The sequence below is a fragment of the Megalops cyprinoides genome, chromosome 16 (genome assembly GCF_013368585.1).
Source record: "Megalops cyprinoides isolate fMegCyp1 chromosome 16, fMegCyp1.pri, whole genome shotgun sequence".
Taxonomy (NCBI): Eukaryota; Metazoa; Chordata; class Actinopteri; order Elopiformes; family Megalopidae; genus Megalops; species Megalops cyprinoides.
The window spans coordinates 14036448-14056357 of NC_050598.1; the positions used below are offsets into that span (position 1 = coordinate 14036448).

General features: G+C 38.6%; 1 protein-coding gene across 1 annotated transcript in view; it reads left to right on the top strand.

Moving 5' to 3' along the window:
* The first annotated feature begins 4204 nt into the window (after positions 1–4204).
* Positions 4205–19910, top strand: part of LOC118791014 (melatonin receptor type 1C-like) — a 43131-nt gene continuing 27425 nt past the window's right edge. Inside the window, exon 1 of the mRNA XM_036548221.1 lies at positions 4205–4403. Within this exon, the coding sequence (XP_036404114.1) occupies positions 4205–4403 (199 nt within the window). The remainder of the gene's footprint in view (positions 4404–19910) is intronic.

Below are 19910 nucleotides of genomic sequence, written 5' to 3' on the forward strand. Positions count from 1 at the left end.
TATTAACCATGGTGCTTACGGTTATCCATGAACACACAGACAGCTATTTGCTATCCTTATGGCAGGATGCTGAGGACATGTGGGTTAAGGACTTTGATCAAGGGGCCAATGCTAGGGCTCTACATTGAATTCAGACCATGCAACCTGTTGAGTACTTATGGCAACAATACTCAGGTTGCAAGGGTGCTACTGCAACCCACAACAATGGCCATGGTTTCCTTTGGACCTGTTGTGCTGTCACTCCTGTTTCCATGTTTTCCATGCATGCCATTGTAGGTATTCTCCACCTACTAGGGTCACCTTAAAGTGAGTCTTTTCAGAGAAGGACGGCCAGATCGGGGCTTTCATATGTTATAATCACATGGTCATGATAATACAGTAGAGTCTGAACTGTATAAATAAGATGGTTTGGGGTATTCACATATTCCAGTCAAGACTCTGGGACTTAAATTCAGCCATCTCTACAACTATTTTTGTGGACAGGAAGTTTGAGTCAAAGGTGGCAATTTGGCAATCAATCAGGACAATTGCTTTTGATCTTTTCATTTGTCTTCATCTTTCTTGAATGCAAGGTACAAAACAGACTCCACCTGCAATTATTTTAATAAGGCACCTTGGTTTCACTTTAGAATTTAAAAGATACTCTTTTTGCTTTTTCTTTTTTTAATGGTTGTTTTTTCAGACGTCAGAAGAGGGATGATATATTTTTTGGAAACTGCATCACCTGAATAGTGATATTTAAAAGTTTAAAAAAGAGAATAATGGATTGCACACTACTTAACTTAAAATTAACTGCAAATTAAATTCTTTTCATGAAAGAGGCAATGAAGAAGCTCAATAAGCACCTTTCCTGTGAACATACAGTATATTTATTTTTTTATGCAAAGGATAATTTTAAAAAATGCACTCTAATCCTATATGATTGATGTTTTAAAAATCTAATCTAATCTAATGTTTTAACAGGATAGCACTACAGTAAAGAGAACAGCGCAGTGTCCCTTTGTTCATGGTTCTCCATATCACAGCTCATGGCATGCCGTCTAATTAAAATGATGTCAAGTTCACAATTTTAAAACTACCCTAAGATCTGTGTCGTAATGGAGGTGAGCTATTATTAGAATGCGGTTCAGCCGTGGTGTTGTAACTCATCTGACAAATCAGAGTTCTTTTATTACTGTGAGTGTGACTATATGACTAGGGTCACAAAACAAATAAAAGGAGACAGTTGAAACAGGGGGCATTACTGCATTTGCTGAGCTTTTATAATAGCCACTATTGTGTATTAATAGCGCATCTCCTTGAAAAGATCAGAAAGTATATCTTGTGGGAGTAAATGCAAAAGAACATACTAATTGCTTGGCCCACAGTACCCCAGAGTTCACACGCATTGTGATGGATTTTGTGACACCAGAACTGCAGCTTGATTAGGCTGGCCTTAGAAAGCTGCTCCAGCTTCCTCTGTATAATACCGAGCCTGTAAATGTCATGCTTTATTTAAGGAAGAATTTAGTCTCGACTTAAGGGTTATGGTAACAAAACTGTTGGTGTCTCTGCAGCTTTAGTGACCATTTGTTTATATCTTGCTAAGATAGCCGTACCACAGATGTGCATGTTATTTCTTCATGCAACAGAGCTTGTCTATTTTTACATAACAGTGTGTGAGTGCAGAGTTAACAGCTCAGCAAGGAAGCAGTTATTTCATTTCATTGAGTCTATGGCTACCTTCTCTGACTACATGGAGAATTTATTTGGAGGTCACCTGTTAATTGGTGGTGGTTAGGGCCACCAAGGCCTTTAGTGAAGGCCCTAATAGATTTAAAACATGTAAATTTATTAATAAATACAGAAGTAAAATTAGAAGTGAAATAGATTTCTATCTTGACAACAACACAAAGAGAGTGTTCAGTGTTTGGACCTGAAACCTAAAGCCAAACGCCTGTCAATTACACAAACCTTGAATTTGAGTGAAAAAGCCCAACGAACATTGACTGAGTATGTGAATCACCCAGTTATTTTTTTTTTTTATATTCTGCAGCCTTTGTGCTTATGTTAAACCAGTTTAGGGTGCATTTTCAAAAGAAACACTGTTATGATGTTAGGATGCTCAGCAGGTTTGTGGGGTTGTGTTAGTACAGTGAAGGCCATGTGAGCAGTAAGCTGGAACATATAACCAAAAGTGGTCAGAAAGAAAATACTGGATAGAATTGGAATAAGAACAAAGATCTTTTTTTTTTGAAAAACAAGGAGCTGAATCAAATGCAAAAGCATTAAACCAAATGAAATATAAAACAGTACACAGTGTAAAGCTACCGGCAGGGTACCTACTTTGGGCAGTGATTAAATAGTACAGCTTTGATGTTTTACTTCACAGGATGTTATTAAGATTCCACCTGTGTGACAGAATGTTAGCATTTCTAAGGCCTTTGCAAGGAATGTACTGCATTTCTTTGAATTTTTTAAAAGGAAGTGAGATAGCTGACTCCCCAGGGTTTTTTTTTTCCCACACCGCAGAGTTATCAAAAAAATGATGTTGTGCATTATGATGTAGGACCATAAAACTGTCAGCTTGGTGCGCCAGATATCGTTGACCTAAAGCAACACGTTTATAATACTATGAAATCACACTTGCACTAACAATCTACGTAAAATATTTAGCGTAAACATGTATTGCAATATGTGTGGATGATTATCCACCGTGCTACTTCCCTGTATACATATAGCACATTTAGTCATACCAGCTAATATTTATGGCTTATGTTAAGTTGTATAAGTTTGCGATACCACGTATTCATCACATCGTGGCGCCATTTCCCAAACAATAAGACTTGAGCAGAACACACAGACTGACAGGAATCCTGCGAGTGAAATGATCAGCTACGGACTTGACTGATAATTCGGGGGGCTTCACACAGTGATACACAGGGACACGGGTTTAAATGAGAAGGACCTAAGCGACAGGCTCCTAAACTACATTCCTAGTCGTCAGGTGCGATGGATTTGGCACGTTTGAAACTAGATAGAACTGATGGATTTAAGGCAGTGGTTTACTTATTTAAATTCGTGGCAAAATGGTGATACTTAACCTTTGTTAAACGCACTCTATTCCCATCTCCCTCATTGATTTAAATCAAACTGGAAAAACAAACAATATTACAGATACCATCAGTTAAATGAATTATCCAGGAACCTATAAATGTAGCAATGTCACCATTTTAATACTTTGCCGTATATTGTATTATTTTCAAACAACCTAATTGTATTATTATTAAATATGACTCTCTAAATCTTCACTCCATTGAGCCTATATTATACGTGGCTGAATTAACTCTAAAAGTTAAAAACAAATGTTTTAAAACATTGCACAAGTTGCACAAGTAACGTTGCAAAGAGCGTGTCGGAGGCGTGTGGTATAGTTTCACTAGGGGCCGACCTGTAGGTAGCCTAAAAAAAAAAAAACCAGTTCGATGCGTACTTTGGCAGGTGCTTTAACCAGTGACACACCTGGACTTCCGATTTCCCCCAGCAATATAAAACATTAAACTGGCTGATACATCACCGCCGTTTAAAAAGGACTGCAAGGATAGCCTACCGTGCGTGCGTGGTGTGGGCTACAGTGCACCATCTCGGGATCTCCAGCGCGGCATTCGTCTGTCGGTTTGTCTCTCTCAACTTCTCAAGATGTAGAAACAGCCACCCCCGCATGTCGACACAGCAGAGAAGACGCCACTGAGAAAGCTCTGTCTGATCAATCCAATCATCCCAAACACGTCACTGATTATTGCTTTTCATTCAGGTTTTCTTTTGTTTCATTCAACGGATTTTCTTTCAATGAGCGGAGACGGTGAATAAATGAATGGAAAAAACAGTTTACAGTGCGTGCCTGTTAAGACAGGCTATAAAGTAGTTCTCGATGAGAACGCGCGCGCTCAAGAACAGGGGCCAGAAAGGACGCAGCTACAACGGAGAGGCACCCGGACTTACATAAATAAATGCATATTGAATGCTTACTTCTTACTGAATACAACTAAGTCTACTACTATTTGCTACACAGTATTAATGTGCTATTGCTCACTTATGTGGAGAAGTCATAATTAGTATGCGTCCATGGCAAAAGTTGTTGGATTTCGGACTAATTCAGTTAGCTCAATGTACATATGTATTTTTCTGAAGACGTTTTTGTTCATGGGGCTTCATATTTGTGACTATGGAGTTTGAGGCGAACGTGAGCTGTATCGATTGTTCGCGAAACGGTCCAAATGAAAGCAGCTTCGCGGCGCAGACCTCATCAGCCGGTGTGACGACAGCGCTGGCCAGCGTGCTGATATTCACCATCATCGTTGACATCCTGGGGAACCTACTCGTGATTCTGTCGGTGTTTAGGAACAAGAAACTCAGAAATGCGGGTAAGATGATGTTGACACATTTATTGTGGCTTTATCCTCGTTGCTGTTCTGTGTTTGGCAAAACGTAATTGCGCTCATAATTAGGTGGATCATTAATTAATCTACCTGTAGTTGATGCAGACTTATCTGAAATGCTCGTTCACATTCTCCTCGGATGTAGCGAATAACATTGGTAAACAAAGTTGTTGGTCTCACTGTAAGTCTCCATATTTTCCATCCCTCAATACCACATGTAATATCACATATAATTCACACGTCAACAGATATAAACATGGATAAGCATAAACATAATATTTGTCAGTTGCGTATGTAAGTTTAGTCTCTAAACGATTGCGAGTAGTAGTCATGCATGCTCCAGACATGATATTTTATGTTGATATGAATTGATAGGTGTACACATTATATACCAAGTAGCGTGATTAAGTGCCCATTGTCAGTACCTGACCATGCAAAGCCATTAAAACAAAACACACAAAAAACGGTACACAACGGATAAATGGCCATTCTCTTTAATGAACGAAATGTAAGTAAAGAACTCACAAGTTTAACGTATTTACGTCGAAATCAAATTATATTTAGAAATTATTCTGACACTTTTGAATACTACAGCAACGCGAGAGTATGACTTATATGAATATGTCATGACTTTCATACATCATGAACCAGTTTCAGACAGTTAAAGCGCGCTTAACATTGAACGCAGTGCGCATGCGACTATTTAGCTTTGGTTAAGTATCTTCACTTATGATGTGTTGAAGTTATTTTCTTTTGCGCCTTCTGTGGTGGTGGTGAAGTAGTCATGCATGTAGCCTGTCCATTCTCGAAACACAATCGCACAGTGCAGAAAGAGTTTCCTTATTCTATTGATAAATTGTATGAAACGGAAACGTGTAAAGTGAATAAATATTTGTTACGGGCCATTAAATGATACGGGAACTCACAGTGCCTTCACTGTTCTTTGATTACGTAATGTGGAAAACTGGATAAGCAGTTTGAAACCACGCAATTCCCCCAGTGAGTTGAAAGACATTTTTATTTATTTTAAAGAAATGCCAGTTGCCTGTGAATTGCACATCTGTGTGTTTATAGGGTAGTCATTGATTTTTGTGCAAAGCAGATGAAAACATTCTTTTAAAAAGTCAGTTTAAGAGTTCAAGAGGGCAGGGTGTTTCCTTAACTTCTAACGCAACAGTCAGAGTCAATAGTAGAGTTCCAAGTTAATTTTGTTCAGAATAATCTCTTGAGTGTGAGGTACAGTAATGTAATCTACAATGGACAATTATATTTATTTGCATTAGTTAGCATGTGTTTGTTGACTATTCACCAAGTCTACATAAGCCCTGTTAATGCATTGTAAATCAACAATTACCATGGTAATATGATTGTTCATGTAACCTTACTGTAAAATGTTAGTAAATAGATCTATCATTTTGTCATTTTGTCTAATCTGTTTTGTGATAAGTTAAATGTAAAATTCAACTTATTTTCCTGTTTTCAAAACATATGGATTACTATGACCTCTTATGTGGGTTTATTTTGGTAACACACAGTGGGCTTTTAATGGCAGTTGCTGTTAAGGTTTAAAAGGCCTAAGAGATGGTTCTATTTCAGTTATGTGTCTTTATGGTGAATAGAATTAACATTCATGGGGTAGCACACATAATCACTTCAGTGACTTTATACATTTAAGTCACTGCATTCTCCCAGCCTCCAGCCCCCCCAGAAAACACACTAAATTGAGAATGGCAGTTTCCTCTTGGTGATTCTGAATGAATTCAGGGGTCTGAATAGATTGATTGTACATTACATACCATTTCTGGTTTGATCTACCAAAGGAAAGCACAGATTTCACTCAAGTTGTATATAATATAATCGGCTTATATGTCAATATCATTAATACATTATCTGCATTTGTGACAACTTGGTATTTGGTTTTGTAAACTACCTCTGCAGAGCTGTGATTGCCAGGCCAAAGTTTTAATGATTTATTTTTACTTGAGCTTCAGGTCCACAGGTTTTCCCTGTCAAGCAAGATCTTAGATCTTTAGATCCTTTACTTTGTAAAACCTTGCAATGTCTCTCTTTCATCTGAGTGCTGGCTCGCTACCTTAAGTGGAGAAAGTCCTTGTCAGGAATCCAGAGCAACATGGTTAGGCTAACACTGATGTTTCTTGAATCATAGCTACTTGCGCGCACACACACACACACACACACACACACACACACACACACACACACACACACAAACCTTTTGTTATGCAGCTGAGCAAATAGAAAATAGGTGATGTGGAAAAACATGCATATATTACCTATTATTTACTTGCATAAATTAATTATTATTAATATTAAATATGACAAATACGACAAAAAGCTCAGTTTACATGATACTTGAGGAAGAGGCTGCTATAGCTTTAATGGCCAACATTTGGCCCTGCAGTGATGGAAGAGGCATATTTGATTTTTATCTCTGTGTTGCAGAAGCTTCAGGTTATCCATCTCTCTGAATACATACAATATGTGAACACCAGGTCCATCTCAGTGTCACTGCATGATGTCTCAACCAGTGGATCTTTGTCCCTAGACACCTGGCCTGGGAAACTGTGTCTGTGTTCAGAGTTGGTGGGGTTGGATTGCACTCCCACTTGGATTAGGCTAATTGTAATGTAATAAGATGCGATTTGGGTGAATTATTATGTTGGTGACCCCTGTGGTACACCTGGGGATGCAGCTCCAGTGGAGAAAGCTGTGTACTGTCTCCTCATCCCTTGCCTTGCTATAATATCCCAATTGGCCTGGGTTCATCACATCTTAAAAGAGTTGCAATAAATTACATTCCCCCATCAGGGCTTGTATCTCGACAAACGCCCACTGAGAGAAATCTTTTCATCAGGCCTTTCCAGTCCTGTACAGCAGCCCTGCAACATGCTGTGTCCTGGGTAATAAGTGTGTTCCTCTTATCTGAAACATCCACGGGAAAAATGACCGTCTGCGGTGGGAAACATCAGAGATATTAGACCTGCAGACAGAGAGACAGGTTCCATTGTTCAAATGTGGTCACCTATGCTGCATGAATTTGGGAAGGCAGACTGGGCAGAGTTGGGGGGGGGTGGTTCCATTAACTTCAAGCTTTAACGTTTAAATTGAATTGAAAATGTGATAAAAAAGGGGTGTCCAGGGAGGTTTAAAGAAACATTAGACGATACAATTGCTGTGCAAAGAACCACATGCAATTTGTGTACAAATTGCAAAGTTGTGAGTGTAGTCAAGAGTATCATAAATCACAGTTATTAAAACTGCTGAATTTAATCCCTGTGATATCCTAATGCTAAGATTCAAGTCAATACAATCCTAGCTAATCCCTTGTCAGTTTACTGAAAAGTGTCAATACAGTCAGTCTCATAGTCACTGTAATTGTAAACCCAGACACAGTCTGAGCAAGTGAGTCATAAGAAGGGGAGTTTAAGGTTGTGAGTGACTCTGATACTCTGAGGTCCATAGCTGACTCCACCAATGAATTACCAGAAAAGAAAATTAGGGGAACCACACCAGTGGTTGTTAGGGACAGAAAAACCATCAGTGTTTGACGGTGGTGCTCAAGGAAGGTAAGAGGCCCTATACAAAAAGTTGAGCTGGGGGAAGCAGCATTACAGCTCATTGCAGACCTGCTCTAAAGTTTAGATCCAGCCTAACGTCAATGCACGTTGTCCTTAACTTTTAATAACAAATCTATCAAGCATTACCTATTCCTGTTCTTTCAACAATGTTCCTTCATTCTAGTGACATAAAAAGTCAGGATATTGTGTATTTATTGAAAAAAAATCAAAACTTGCTGAAACTCATCACTCAAAATAAAGAAAAAAGCACATATGCATTATGGTTGAATAGAGTCTGGGTAAATGTGGTTGTGGTGGTGGTGGTGGTGGGGGGGGGTTATTGGATGCAACAATTTGGTTAAGAACACTTCCATCAACTGTTGACATTAAGGCACTCATTCTACACTCATGAGTTATGCATGGCAAGTAGCAACATTCCATTTACCTGCAGGCATTCTAACAACAGATGGACTTATGAGACATGTTTAAGTTGTAATCTTGGAGATGTCATCTTGTCATCTTGTGAGGGGAATTTAGTTGTCTAAATGGAGAGGTCTCTCATCTCATGTTCTGTCATACCCCTGAGTGGTACTACTTGTTTAGATATAAATCATCTGAAACCCGCCCAGCTTAATTTTCTCAGACTGGCAGCTGTTACTTTCCAAATACCAGACAATGTCTGTGATGCAAGTGATAAATCATCACTTGGAAGAGAAAAATGCTGGAATTGAAACCTTTTGCTTAAACAAATTTTTATGGATTTCCCCATTGCAGTTGGCCAGCCTTCTTCTGCTAATCTGTGACATATAAGAGAGTACTGCTGCGCACTTAGGGGTATTCTTTGAATGCAACACAATATTATACCAACAGTCACTGTCATTAGATATTAATAGATATTAATAAAGGATAAACAGAAAATGACAAAAAATAAAGCAAATAAACTTCACAGGCTATATGATGACAAACTAGAGCAGCCTGTTGTAAAGATGTGTGGCTAGTTTATGTGCACAGCTCATGTCATTATGTATGTTGATAGACATTAAATGAGACAGACTGCAAGGCTGTACTGGTGTTCATTGAATAAGTAATTCAAATGCTTGAATGTTGCTTCTTTAACTCTAATTCTATGTTAGTAACACCTTCCAGATCACAGCGGTCATGCTGTAAATATTTTGCCCGTGATTAGTAAAAACGTTTGTATGGTCTGCAAAGCTGAATGTACATTAAATCGAAGCTTTAATTTAAAATGGCTGCGCTACAAGACAGCCACAGATTTCCGTAAGTCTCTTGCATACCATGTTTTGAATGGGATGACGACAGTAGAAAAGTACAGAATGCCAAGTACAGCTAGTTCCTTGATGTTATATTTGCAGTAAAGCTGGATGCACTAATTGCAGTTAAAGAACAGCAGGGGGTAACTGTGGAAAGCATTCTCTACAAACATTGTTTGGCATGAATGGATGAGGGAGGCGGAGGCTTATTTTTCTAGCCAAACCTTTCAAAAGGACAAATGTGTGATTTGTTAAACATTTTGATTAGGGGTGTAAATAATGGGTCGAAGTATAAGCACTTAACATATTTCAAAATTTTGAAGCGCTCTTCAACATAACACATAATTCATAACATTTCATAGTTGAGAATGTGTTTTTATTTCCCTCTTCAGGGTCCCCGGTGACCTGGCCACGATTCACTTCCAGAAATAAATGAATAGTGCTTTTACCTCAGGGGTAACTTTTACTTTCTTTCAGCATGTCTAGACTGTTGTTGATTGTTGCCCTTACAGTTTATGGAATGCATGTGTGCAGAGAAAACTGCTTCTTCGCCATCACTAAACCAGGCCCATCAAATAACAAATTTTGCATTGCATTTACATTTATTCATTTGGCAGACACTTTTATCCACAATACAAATGGTGCGACTAGTCGCACAGATTATACCAGAAAAGTTTACAAGCTGGACAAGCTGGAATGAAAAAAAAAATGCATTATCCTTTTCAAAATGTGTAACATTGTTGGTTAAATAGCCAGAATTTGATAAGTAGATGCCTGAATATTAGTTTACATCCCTAATTTGACTTTGTGTCTGTATTGTTTTGTCTGCAGCAAGATATTTCTTCTGCTGCTTGTTGCCAATCGCCACCTCCCGAAAGCGCAGTTCAGAAGATGGCCTGGCTCCTATTTTAAGATTGCGTGCCTGGTGGGCCGCTGAAAGATCCCTTTTTGCGTTATGGGTTTAGACACAAAACATGGATTTCAAGCCCGCATCTATAATTAAAGCATTGTTACTGTCTGTGGTTCAGGAGGACAGCCTGTGACTCTCAGCTGAGAGGATTCGTGAGCTCATTTCTACATCTCCGCTTGGCAGCTCTCTGGGCTGTGCTTATGGAAAACTGCTACAGGAATTGCTGCTGTGAAGTGTCTTTTCTTCAGACTCATTTCTTGGTCTTGAATGACTCCATGGGAACATCGGTCCCAACACAGCCCAGTAACACATAAGAGATGTATGGGAAGGTTTATCCTCAAGAATTCGGAGCGTGTTACATGTGTCTAACAGTATGTTTTGGCTTCATGAATTTATCGTTTTCTAGAGTAGACATGGCAAGTTCTCAACTCGACGTATAACCAGAGAGTTAGGTAAGTAAGGAACTTAGGCAGTAAGCAACTTGAACTGAATTGCCTGGAATATCCATCTGAATAAATGGATGGTATGTTAAGTGTTAGAAGTGATGTAAGTTTCACTGGGAAACAGAATCTGCTAAGTGGATAGATAATGTTTCCTTACGCAACAACACTACCAATAACAATGGCTATGGCTCGGTATCCAAGCAGTCGTGGTCTGCTGTTATGCAAGAAGTCTTAAAGACACATTATCCGAGTTACAGTATATATCAGCTCTTCTTATATGGTGAGTAAGGTGTGTTTTTTTTGTTAGAAAGAAATATTGAACCAACTCCCATTTGATGGTTGGCAGAATGTGCACAGTATGTTTAGCATACATGTAACTAACAATGTCCTGGACATTATTATCAGTTACAGAACAATTCTCCATGAAAAGGTATTCCTCCTTTGTCTGATGACCTTTAGCTTGTTGGGTGGAAATATGACATAGTGAATAAAGAGTCGTAACCATAACCAGGTTAAAACCCCAGTGGGACACTGCTGTGGTACCCCATGGAGCACCATTCTTAACCTTTATTGCTTCAGTGAGTGTCCAGCTGTAAAAATGGATCGTTTATAAAAGGTGACCTATGCAAGTTGCCCGTGGATACGGGTGTCTGTAGACCTGCGGAGTATTGACAGACATGACAGATCTTACAGTAGCACAGTAGCACATGTGTTCCCCTCTAGGGAAATGAGTGAATGAGTGCCCATGTCCAGCCGCTTTCCCTTTGTGCCTGCTTCCTGGGTAAAACGTCTGAGTTGACAACCTCAACATTCAGTGTACAAAGTGTAGGCTATACAGGAAAGCAGCCTTTGACTGTTAGCAGGTGCATTTCTGTGGTAACATAGCCACCTTATTTTTTCCCTTTGCCTAGTTTTTTTTTTTTGGGGGGGGGGGGGGGGAGTATAAATACAAGCACATTTGCATGGTCACATACACACATAGCAAAAAAGAAAATCACACACATTTTCAATAATCAGTGTAAGTTCAGACAGCAAATGGCAATTATAGCAGAAAATAAAAATGATGTAGGCATCAGTAAAAATGATGTCAACCTGATGAAGACCATGTGGGCAGAAACATTGTTCTTTTTGCAAAAAATCACTTGGAAGCATAACAAGCCAAACAGGCTTTATTTAGATTGCACAGCTTGCTGCTACCTACACACTGTACCTCATTATCTAGAAAGCATGACAATTCAATTTGATACTTTGAAATGTATCAAGAAACATACCATGTATATCAAGATTTTCTTGCACTAGTACTGATGTTTACTTTTACTGTTGCACACGCATATTTTTGTGTAAGACACCATAAATATACTCTTGAAGGATTTTTCCTTATCTTCTAACAGTCATAGCCAATTTGTTTCGACCCATTTCAGAGTCATTGCAGGTTGGTGCTACTACAAAGTAGGTAGTGTGCTGTTCTATAAAAGCCAAGTAATACTAGGAAATAGAAAGCCCTAGGGGGAAACTATTGCAGTGCAAATTCACAAGTTAAATTAATTCAGACAGATTTTTCTGTGTATGTTGTATAATCTAGCCACACTTGGGCTGGTTTCAAGATTCATGAGCAAAAATAATTAACAGCAAATTTTCTACATGAGCTCTTGCTTGAGAAGATGACTTGCTAAAGGCACTGACAATGTAAGAAACGTATGTTTGTGTGAGGCCATTTCAGATTGAAACATGTCTTTCATAAACATGGGTTGTGAAATAACAGAATAACATCAGAACGTGGCTGTTTCCAACAAGCCCTTCCTCACAGCCCCTTTAATGTAAATCACCTGTCGTTAGTCACTGTCCCATTCTATGTTTACTGAGGGAGTTTTTGTCTTATTTGTCTTGGTCTAATGTGTAAAAATCTGAGGGGAGGTTTTATGCAGAGACCACTCTTCCCAAAACATTTATATTGTCATAGGTGCCACTTAATTATTAAGTTTAGCTTCATAAGACCTCGTAAGGCATATACCGCATTCATACGCCTGATTAAGTAGTTCTACACAAATGGAGTGCCATTTAATACTAATGTTGGACCATATAATATGAAGCATTATACCACTTTGTTGTTTTGTTTTTGAAAATAATACACTATATGGCTTTATATCAGCCAGCAAAAAAACATCACAGTTGTTCATGAACATGTTATTAACTAGCCATGGTCATAAATGGGTTATGTATATTTTTTGAATTTTTACATCTCTGACCCAAAGATGTAAATATTCATAAGTAGTGGTTTGTAATTGAGGAATTTAGTACAGATTAACCTAGTTAATATTACAACCCTCTTAATGTCATTTTTTTTAAGTTCCACTTTGTAAATCATACACATTTATGCAGTGCTTCCAGCAACAGAGAGGCTGACTGGCAGTTCAGTAGTCCAGATGCAAAGCTCTGAGAATGTGAGATTTTGTGTGCGTTCTCGTGCCATAAGGCTCTTTTGAAACTTTGATCATATCCGTTGCCTTTTTACCACCCTAGTCAGGCATTCCAGGGTTTAGAACATTAGCAATTTCCCACTGTGCATGGAATCACTGGAGTGGAAAGAAACAAGCACTTTATGAAAGTGTACTGCAAGCTCAGGAATTTGTCTAATTGCCTTACTGTGTTCAATAAGTCTTGATGGACTAACTATTGTATGTTATATAGTTGCTGAACCTTGAACCAAAGCTCTCACTTGCCTCCCAATGTATATCTCCTTGGCTGAGAGCACTTAAAGCTCAGTGTATGAAAAGAGCTTTAAAATGTGTTACTATTCATTTTTCTGTTTTGTGCGTGAGGGTATGACAGCATCTGTCCACAATCCCCAGTTGGATAATTTCCCAAGCCTAGCAACCATTATTGGAAATGTGGAGTACAGGAGACTGGACATTGTATTAGCAGTGAACAAATTATAGAAGTTGTTCCAGATAAGCTTCTCCACAGTACTCCACAGCAGTCTTCATACTGCAACATACCAATCCGATGATGCACTGATGAGAGTTTAGACAGGATGAGGAGTGCTCTCACATTCACATATTTCTAGCCACATATTTCAGACCAGCTGTTTTTTTTAGATGAACCTCAGTTATGCAATATGTGACTCCATAAACCATCCATAATGTATTAAGTTGAAGTCTTATAATAATGTGAGAGTGGGGCAGTGAGTACTGAATGTGAACTGTCCCTAATTGGATCACTCTACAGAGCTACAGCTCCTCATAACAAGGAGATGAGTTCCAAGGTCAAGGTCATCATTTTTCTCTCAGGGGGTTTGTGCCTTAATGGGCTCCAGCTGATGCTGGAAGTTTCTTATTTATGCCCTGTCCACAAAGTCACATCCTTGTTGAAGACTTTTTGACTATCTAGCTCTTTATTTTTTTCTTTTTACTGGATTTAAAAGAATTTACTCCATGGGATATGTTATTTGAAATGGTAAGCAACTCTTTTCAACATGCATGAGGTTGTCGTTGCCCTTTGCGGCAGTTCTGGGTCTGTGAGCTCCCATTTGGAAAGACAAGTGAAGTTTAACATTTTGATTTGAAAGCTGGCAAAACTGCCAGATGCAGGGAACAGTTGGCTTTGTCTTCTTTGTTTCTTGGTGTCTGTCTTTGGGGCTCAGAATGTAGCAGAGCGAGCAGGGAGGCAGAGGGTGCGGCTGCCCCGGGCCCATGGTTCTTCCAGTTCCAAAGGGGCCCACCTTGGGCCAGATCTGCCTGACTAAACATGCAATTTTGTTGTTTAGTTGAATATTTTGAATAAAGACTGTTTGTGTGTCTTGATTGCAGCAAAAAAATAAAAAGTCAGACTGAGGATGTAATGGTTTCGACTAACCCCTAGCTAAGTTTCTCGCTGCGATATTTATTTTGAATGTGCAGGGACACAATAGAGTTACAGAAAACTTAATTCGCTGTCCAGTATCCTTGTGTAAATGTTTTTTGTAACAAAACAGAAAAATTACACCCTCTGTTCGAGTCCCAAAATAGAAATTAGGTGATCGCTGGCTGTCTTGTTTTATTTCCCATCACGGTCACTCCTGACCTAGCCGTGGTATTTAAAAATGGTCTCATGCAATGAGGTGTGCTGAAATCTAAGTTTCCCCTTGGATCTGTCTTGCATCTCCATACAGCCTATAATAGGCTCTATAAGGGCCCACTACAGGTCCTCACCCCCTCTGCAAAGAGCCATTGGCTAAGCCCCTGGGCTCAGATATCAATCTTGGCATGTGTTGTGATTTCCTTTCCAATTTTTATTGTAGGCACCCCAAATATGAAAACATAATTAATATACAATATTCATTAAACCTGAGTGAACACATGGGGTGAATGGACTGACTAGTGAAATGTTTTTTGGAGAGGTTATTTGTTTTCCACTGTATCCTTCAGCTTTTTCTTGATTTTTTTTTTGTTTGAGGTCAGCAGACTGCAATCATTATTGTACTGCATCCAATTTTTTCACAGCATTCAACATACATCATCATAGCATGATGGTGAGGTATGCATACCTTGCACATATACAGGCACATACACTCATATGCAATTTGCTTTATTGGTACAAAAACATAAAAAGCAATTGCAAATGTGTAGTACCAACAGTTTAAACATATTTGACAATTTGTGTTTGTAACTTTTATTAGTAGGACCATAATTACAGAGACTGTAAGCTATGACTAAGAGTTATGCACAAGAGGGCAAAAACTGTTTGGGGGAGGAGGAATCTAAAATTTGGTCATTTTTATGGGCCTGGCATTATGAGTTACCTTAATGCGAACCAGCACATTGTTATTATCATTGCTAAATGGGGTGGGTCACATGAAATTATTAGTTGTTGGTGTGGTGATGGTTGGACACTCTGATCACCACTCCTCTCTCATAATTTCCTCTTTAGAAGTCATTGTGTGGGTGGGTTGCTGATTCTAGAATTCGACATGGCGCAGTTTGAGCAGATTCGCCAATTTGGGTTCACCGCTGAGGAAACTGAGAGAGTTTCTCAGGTGGATAAAGGTTTGCTGGGTGGGTAGAGCCACAGGGAGAGAGGAGACAGAACCAGGGAGGAGGACGGGGAGCGTATAGGGACTACAAAGCTGCCACGATCAAGTGACAGATGTCAGGCAAGACCTAACGGGACAAATGTAATTCAGGGCACCACTCCTCTAATGACAGGTCAAGGAAAGAATATCTTTTCTTATCTCTAATAATGTAGGAGTTTATTGAAATAAAGTTATATGAAATAATGTTAAAAAAAAATCAATGGATATCTTACAAGATGTTTTCATGATGTAGATGCATGTCAGTGTAAGTTGATGTTTCTCATAGACATGTTCCGGATGGCAAAGCACACCACAGTAAACTTTGGCACAAAAGTGTTAAACCTAACAGGAGAAGCATGTCTTTTGAGTGGTGTAAAAGACAGACACAATCCCAACCTAATGTTGCTTGGCTTTCTGTAAGCATGCTTTTGCATGGGCTGCAAAGGTTATAGAGATCATGTAATTTCTCTAAATGTGTTCTATGGGGGACCTGGTTGAAATAGAAAAAAAAAATACTCTATCAGAAGCCATTGTAGAAAAGTAAATGTTTAGATTTTTGCGTTGTTTTTATTACCTAATTTTGCAGTGACGGCATAAAAATGTGTTTTTGGAAGGAGAATTAGCCTCTGTGAGGCCATTAAAGAGTCAATGCTTGCATAATAATAGTATACAATTTCACTGTTGTCCCCCATGTGTGCAGTTAATGAAAATAAATGCACAATTTATTTTTAGAAGAAATAGAATGTTTAAAACACAGCGGAACTGAAACTTCTTGATTTACTCCAGATCAATACAGAAATACAATGATTAACCTGGTACATACAGTAGCAAACAACATAACAGTTAACTCTAAAGTCCAATAAACAGAAATTTAAAACTGTAGTAGCATGTAGACAAATAATGTTATGGAGAAACATCGAAAGGGATTACCACTAAAACTGAAGCATTGTATGGACTGGTTCCCCGCGATGATGTAGTGGAACGATTTGATGACAGTAGTCACATTTATGTCATGTGCCACCAAAATCAGAAAGAACACTGACTGATCTGAACCTTGACCTTTTTTGTCCACAGATGGATTAACTAATTCAAATGAACAGAAAAATCGATTAGCATGTTGCTCGCAATGCATTTTGTTTTGTTTTCAGTGTTTCTACTTAATTTAATTGCCAGGGCTGCCGAGGTGGAAACCAGAGGCTGGCACAGTGGTTCAGACAGAGAACAGCTCCATCAGATATGGTTAAACAGTTTAAAAGATGTGGTATGGCTTGTAATTGGTGACCAGTAGGCAAAGATGTCTCTCTACTTGATTCTGATTGATCTGACAGTTTCAATAAGAGAGCATTCCTTCATGTGGCTGCTGTAACTATATTACGTACTATGATTGGAGTTGAAAACAATGGATCTGTTTGCAGGACTGTGACAAATATAGTAATAAATTCACTTCTGACAGCTGTGGTTTCCTGGTGGCATCATGCCAGCATGCTGTGGTTTCCTCTCAACAGGCAAAATGATGCTGAGTAATGATCACTGTGGTTGAACAGATTCAACATAATATTAATCATGTATTGTGGCTGAAATTTTGATTAAGCATGTGAATTCATTCTCAGTATGTGTGTGTGTGAGTGTGTGTGTGTGTGTTTTGTGCCCCCAAACCAGTCAGCAGTTATGGTTATCATTAATATAATGGGTCAAGGAGGTCATTTTGACAGTGGTCAAGGGCTTGTTTGTTTCCTTGGATTCTCTGATCTTGAAAAATAAAGCCTAAGTCAGTTACTCTTCTCTAGTAAGAATTTACAGTGCTACACATTCATCTGGAAAAATCTGAACACAAGCCTAAGTCAGTTACTCTTCTCTAGTAAGACATGCATCATTTAACACTCTGTATGATATGGCAGTCAATTTCTTCACTGAATAAACACAATGCTTGGTTGCTGAAATCTTTCAGTGCATGATTTACAGATTATTTGAGCTAAACCTTCAGCAGTTCTCATTAGTCTTAATTGGGCAATGAGCGCTGGTTTCATTCTCTGAATCTCTAAACATGCTATGCTGGAAGGACTTTCACTGCTGGTCAGAGAAGATGTTTCAGTCAAGTCAAGATGGTATCACGGCAAAAACTGTTTGCAACAACCATAAGGTAGATTCGTCCACATATCCAATGGCCATTCCTCATAAAACAAAGGAAAACAAAACACCACATAAACATATTTCAACATAAGATATATGGGGCACAACTACATTTAGGCCAAGGGCTTGAGTGTCATGAGCACCTCCATGTGCCTGTCTATATGCATGCAGGCCTGCTAAGAACAAGTTTGATCTTTGGTCAGTCATGTGTAGAGGGAAGTTTTTTTTCTCTTAAATCCATAAATTGCGCAACAGATGGATAACATTATGGTGTAATGGGACAATCTGTCAGGCAGAAATATAAAAATACTAAACGTTTAAATGCAAAGGTTCTGTTCTCTGTGGCAATTCCTTTCTTTAGGAGTGCTACCACAAACACACACATTTTGTTAACATGCTTTTCAGAATTATAGAATGATGTTTCTTCAAGTGTTACTTGTGGTAATGTCATTTCGGACAGACACCTTACATAAGAGTCTTTAGTGGAAGAGACAAATGCATGAATTTTGTACCCAGCACACGATGCTCTCTAGTGCTGACCTCACTGTGAATTGAAGCACTCTGCTCAGGGCAATGGTGTCAAGGGCCTTCTAGCTGTAAAGGCCATTAGTCGAAATTGCTTACTTTCCTAATTACGAGAACAAGGTAATTAAAGCAGAAATGTGACACCGACATCTACTCTACACAGTCTCCTGCTCGCTAAACTGCAGAAAGGTCACACAGTAAGCAGAACTTCACTTGTGTTTAACATTTTAAATCAACTTGATGAATATGCATACCATAGTTGAGCTGAATCAAGTGGGTACTTGGGGACAGCTTCATTGTCGGTAATTGTTTTGGTTGCAGCGTTTCCAAAAAATACTTTGGACATGCAGCCTATACTGAGATCATTGTTTGACATGATATCATTGTAAGACACAGTCAATGATGGAATTAATACATAAGCATTAAATTCCCCTTGCGACAGTTCATTCCCCTGACATACATGCAGTCTGAGTAATTCATTCACCTTGGGAATTGGCCCCAAAACCTGTTGTTGACCTGCTGCAAATTGTTTTTGGTCAGAGTTGTAAATTATGATGTAATTATATTGAGCTAGGCTTGTCATTTGTTTTGGCTATTTTACTTTATTACTTTTCAGTGTTTATGTTATCATTTCAATTATCATCTATGCAGATGTGCTCTGCAGAAATCTTATTGCCAGAAGGTACTGGATTAAACAAAATTGGATTGGTAGACAGATAGAACATTTGGGAGGATATTAGTCTTTGTTTATCTCAAATGATCTTAATGATGCACTTCAGCCAAAATCTATAATTCGATCCGCTGCATAATGCATACAAAACATTACCTTGATAACTGAAAATGATATGCATTTAGCCTGGAATTACCCCGCTCCATTCTTCTAACAAAACAACTAAAGATGGTCCAGAGCTGTCGCTACAAGACAATGGCAGGAATAACAAATTCATCAGCAGACATAAATATTTAGGGACAAGGAAATATTCACAATTCAGAAAGGACAAATCAGTACATTCCGATATCAGAGACATCCATATCCACCCTGTCTGGTGACTTTAATTGAGCAGACACACAAAGACATGGAGAAAACTGACTTCTTATGATGGCATCCTGCTTCCTCCCTCTCGGGAAGCAGCTCAGAGCTGTCTTTGATTCAACCAGACCATGAACCATTGGGAAGATGCTTGGTTGTACGGTAACACAATACAAATCTTTCAGGAATAAATGTAACCCTCATGTTTGCTAGAATATTATATAAAAATGTGATCAGTATGGCTTGCGCAATTCTAGTCAGATTAACTTTTAACATTTGCAAACATTTTGAAATAATAAATACAATGTATAATACATTTTTCCTGTCAGGCTTTACATACATATATAATACTATATTCAAATACATAAATAAAAGAGGAACAACAACAAAAAAGTGTGACTGTGTAACAGATTACAATTCTGGCTCAGCAGCAAGAGCACTGTCCTCAGGAAAGTACCAGGTGATATTTTGAAAGCACAAAAAATTCTAGTTGATTTCAGATCTACAGACAAGTTGTTCCAGTTGCTTGCCTTATAACTTTTTTTTGTCAAACTTGTT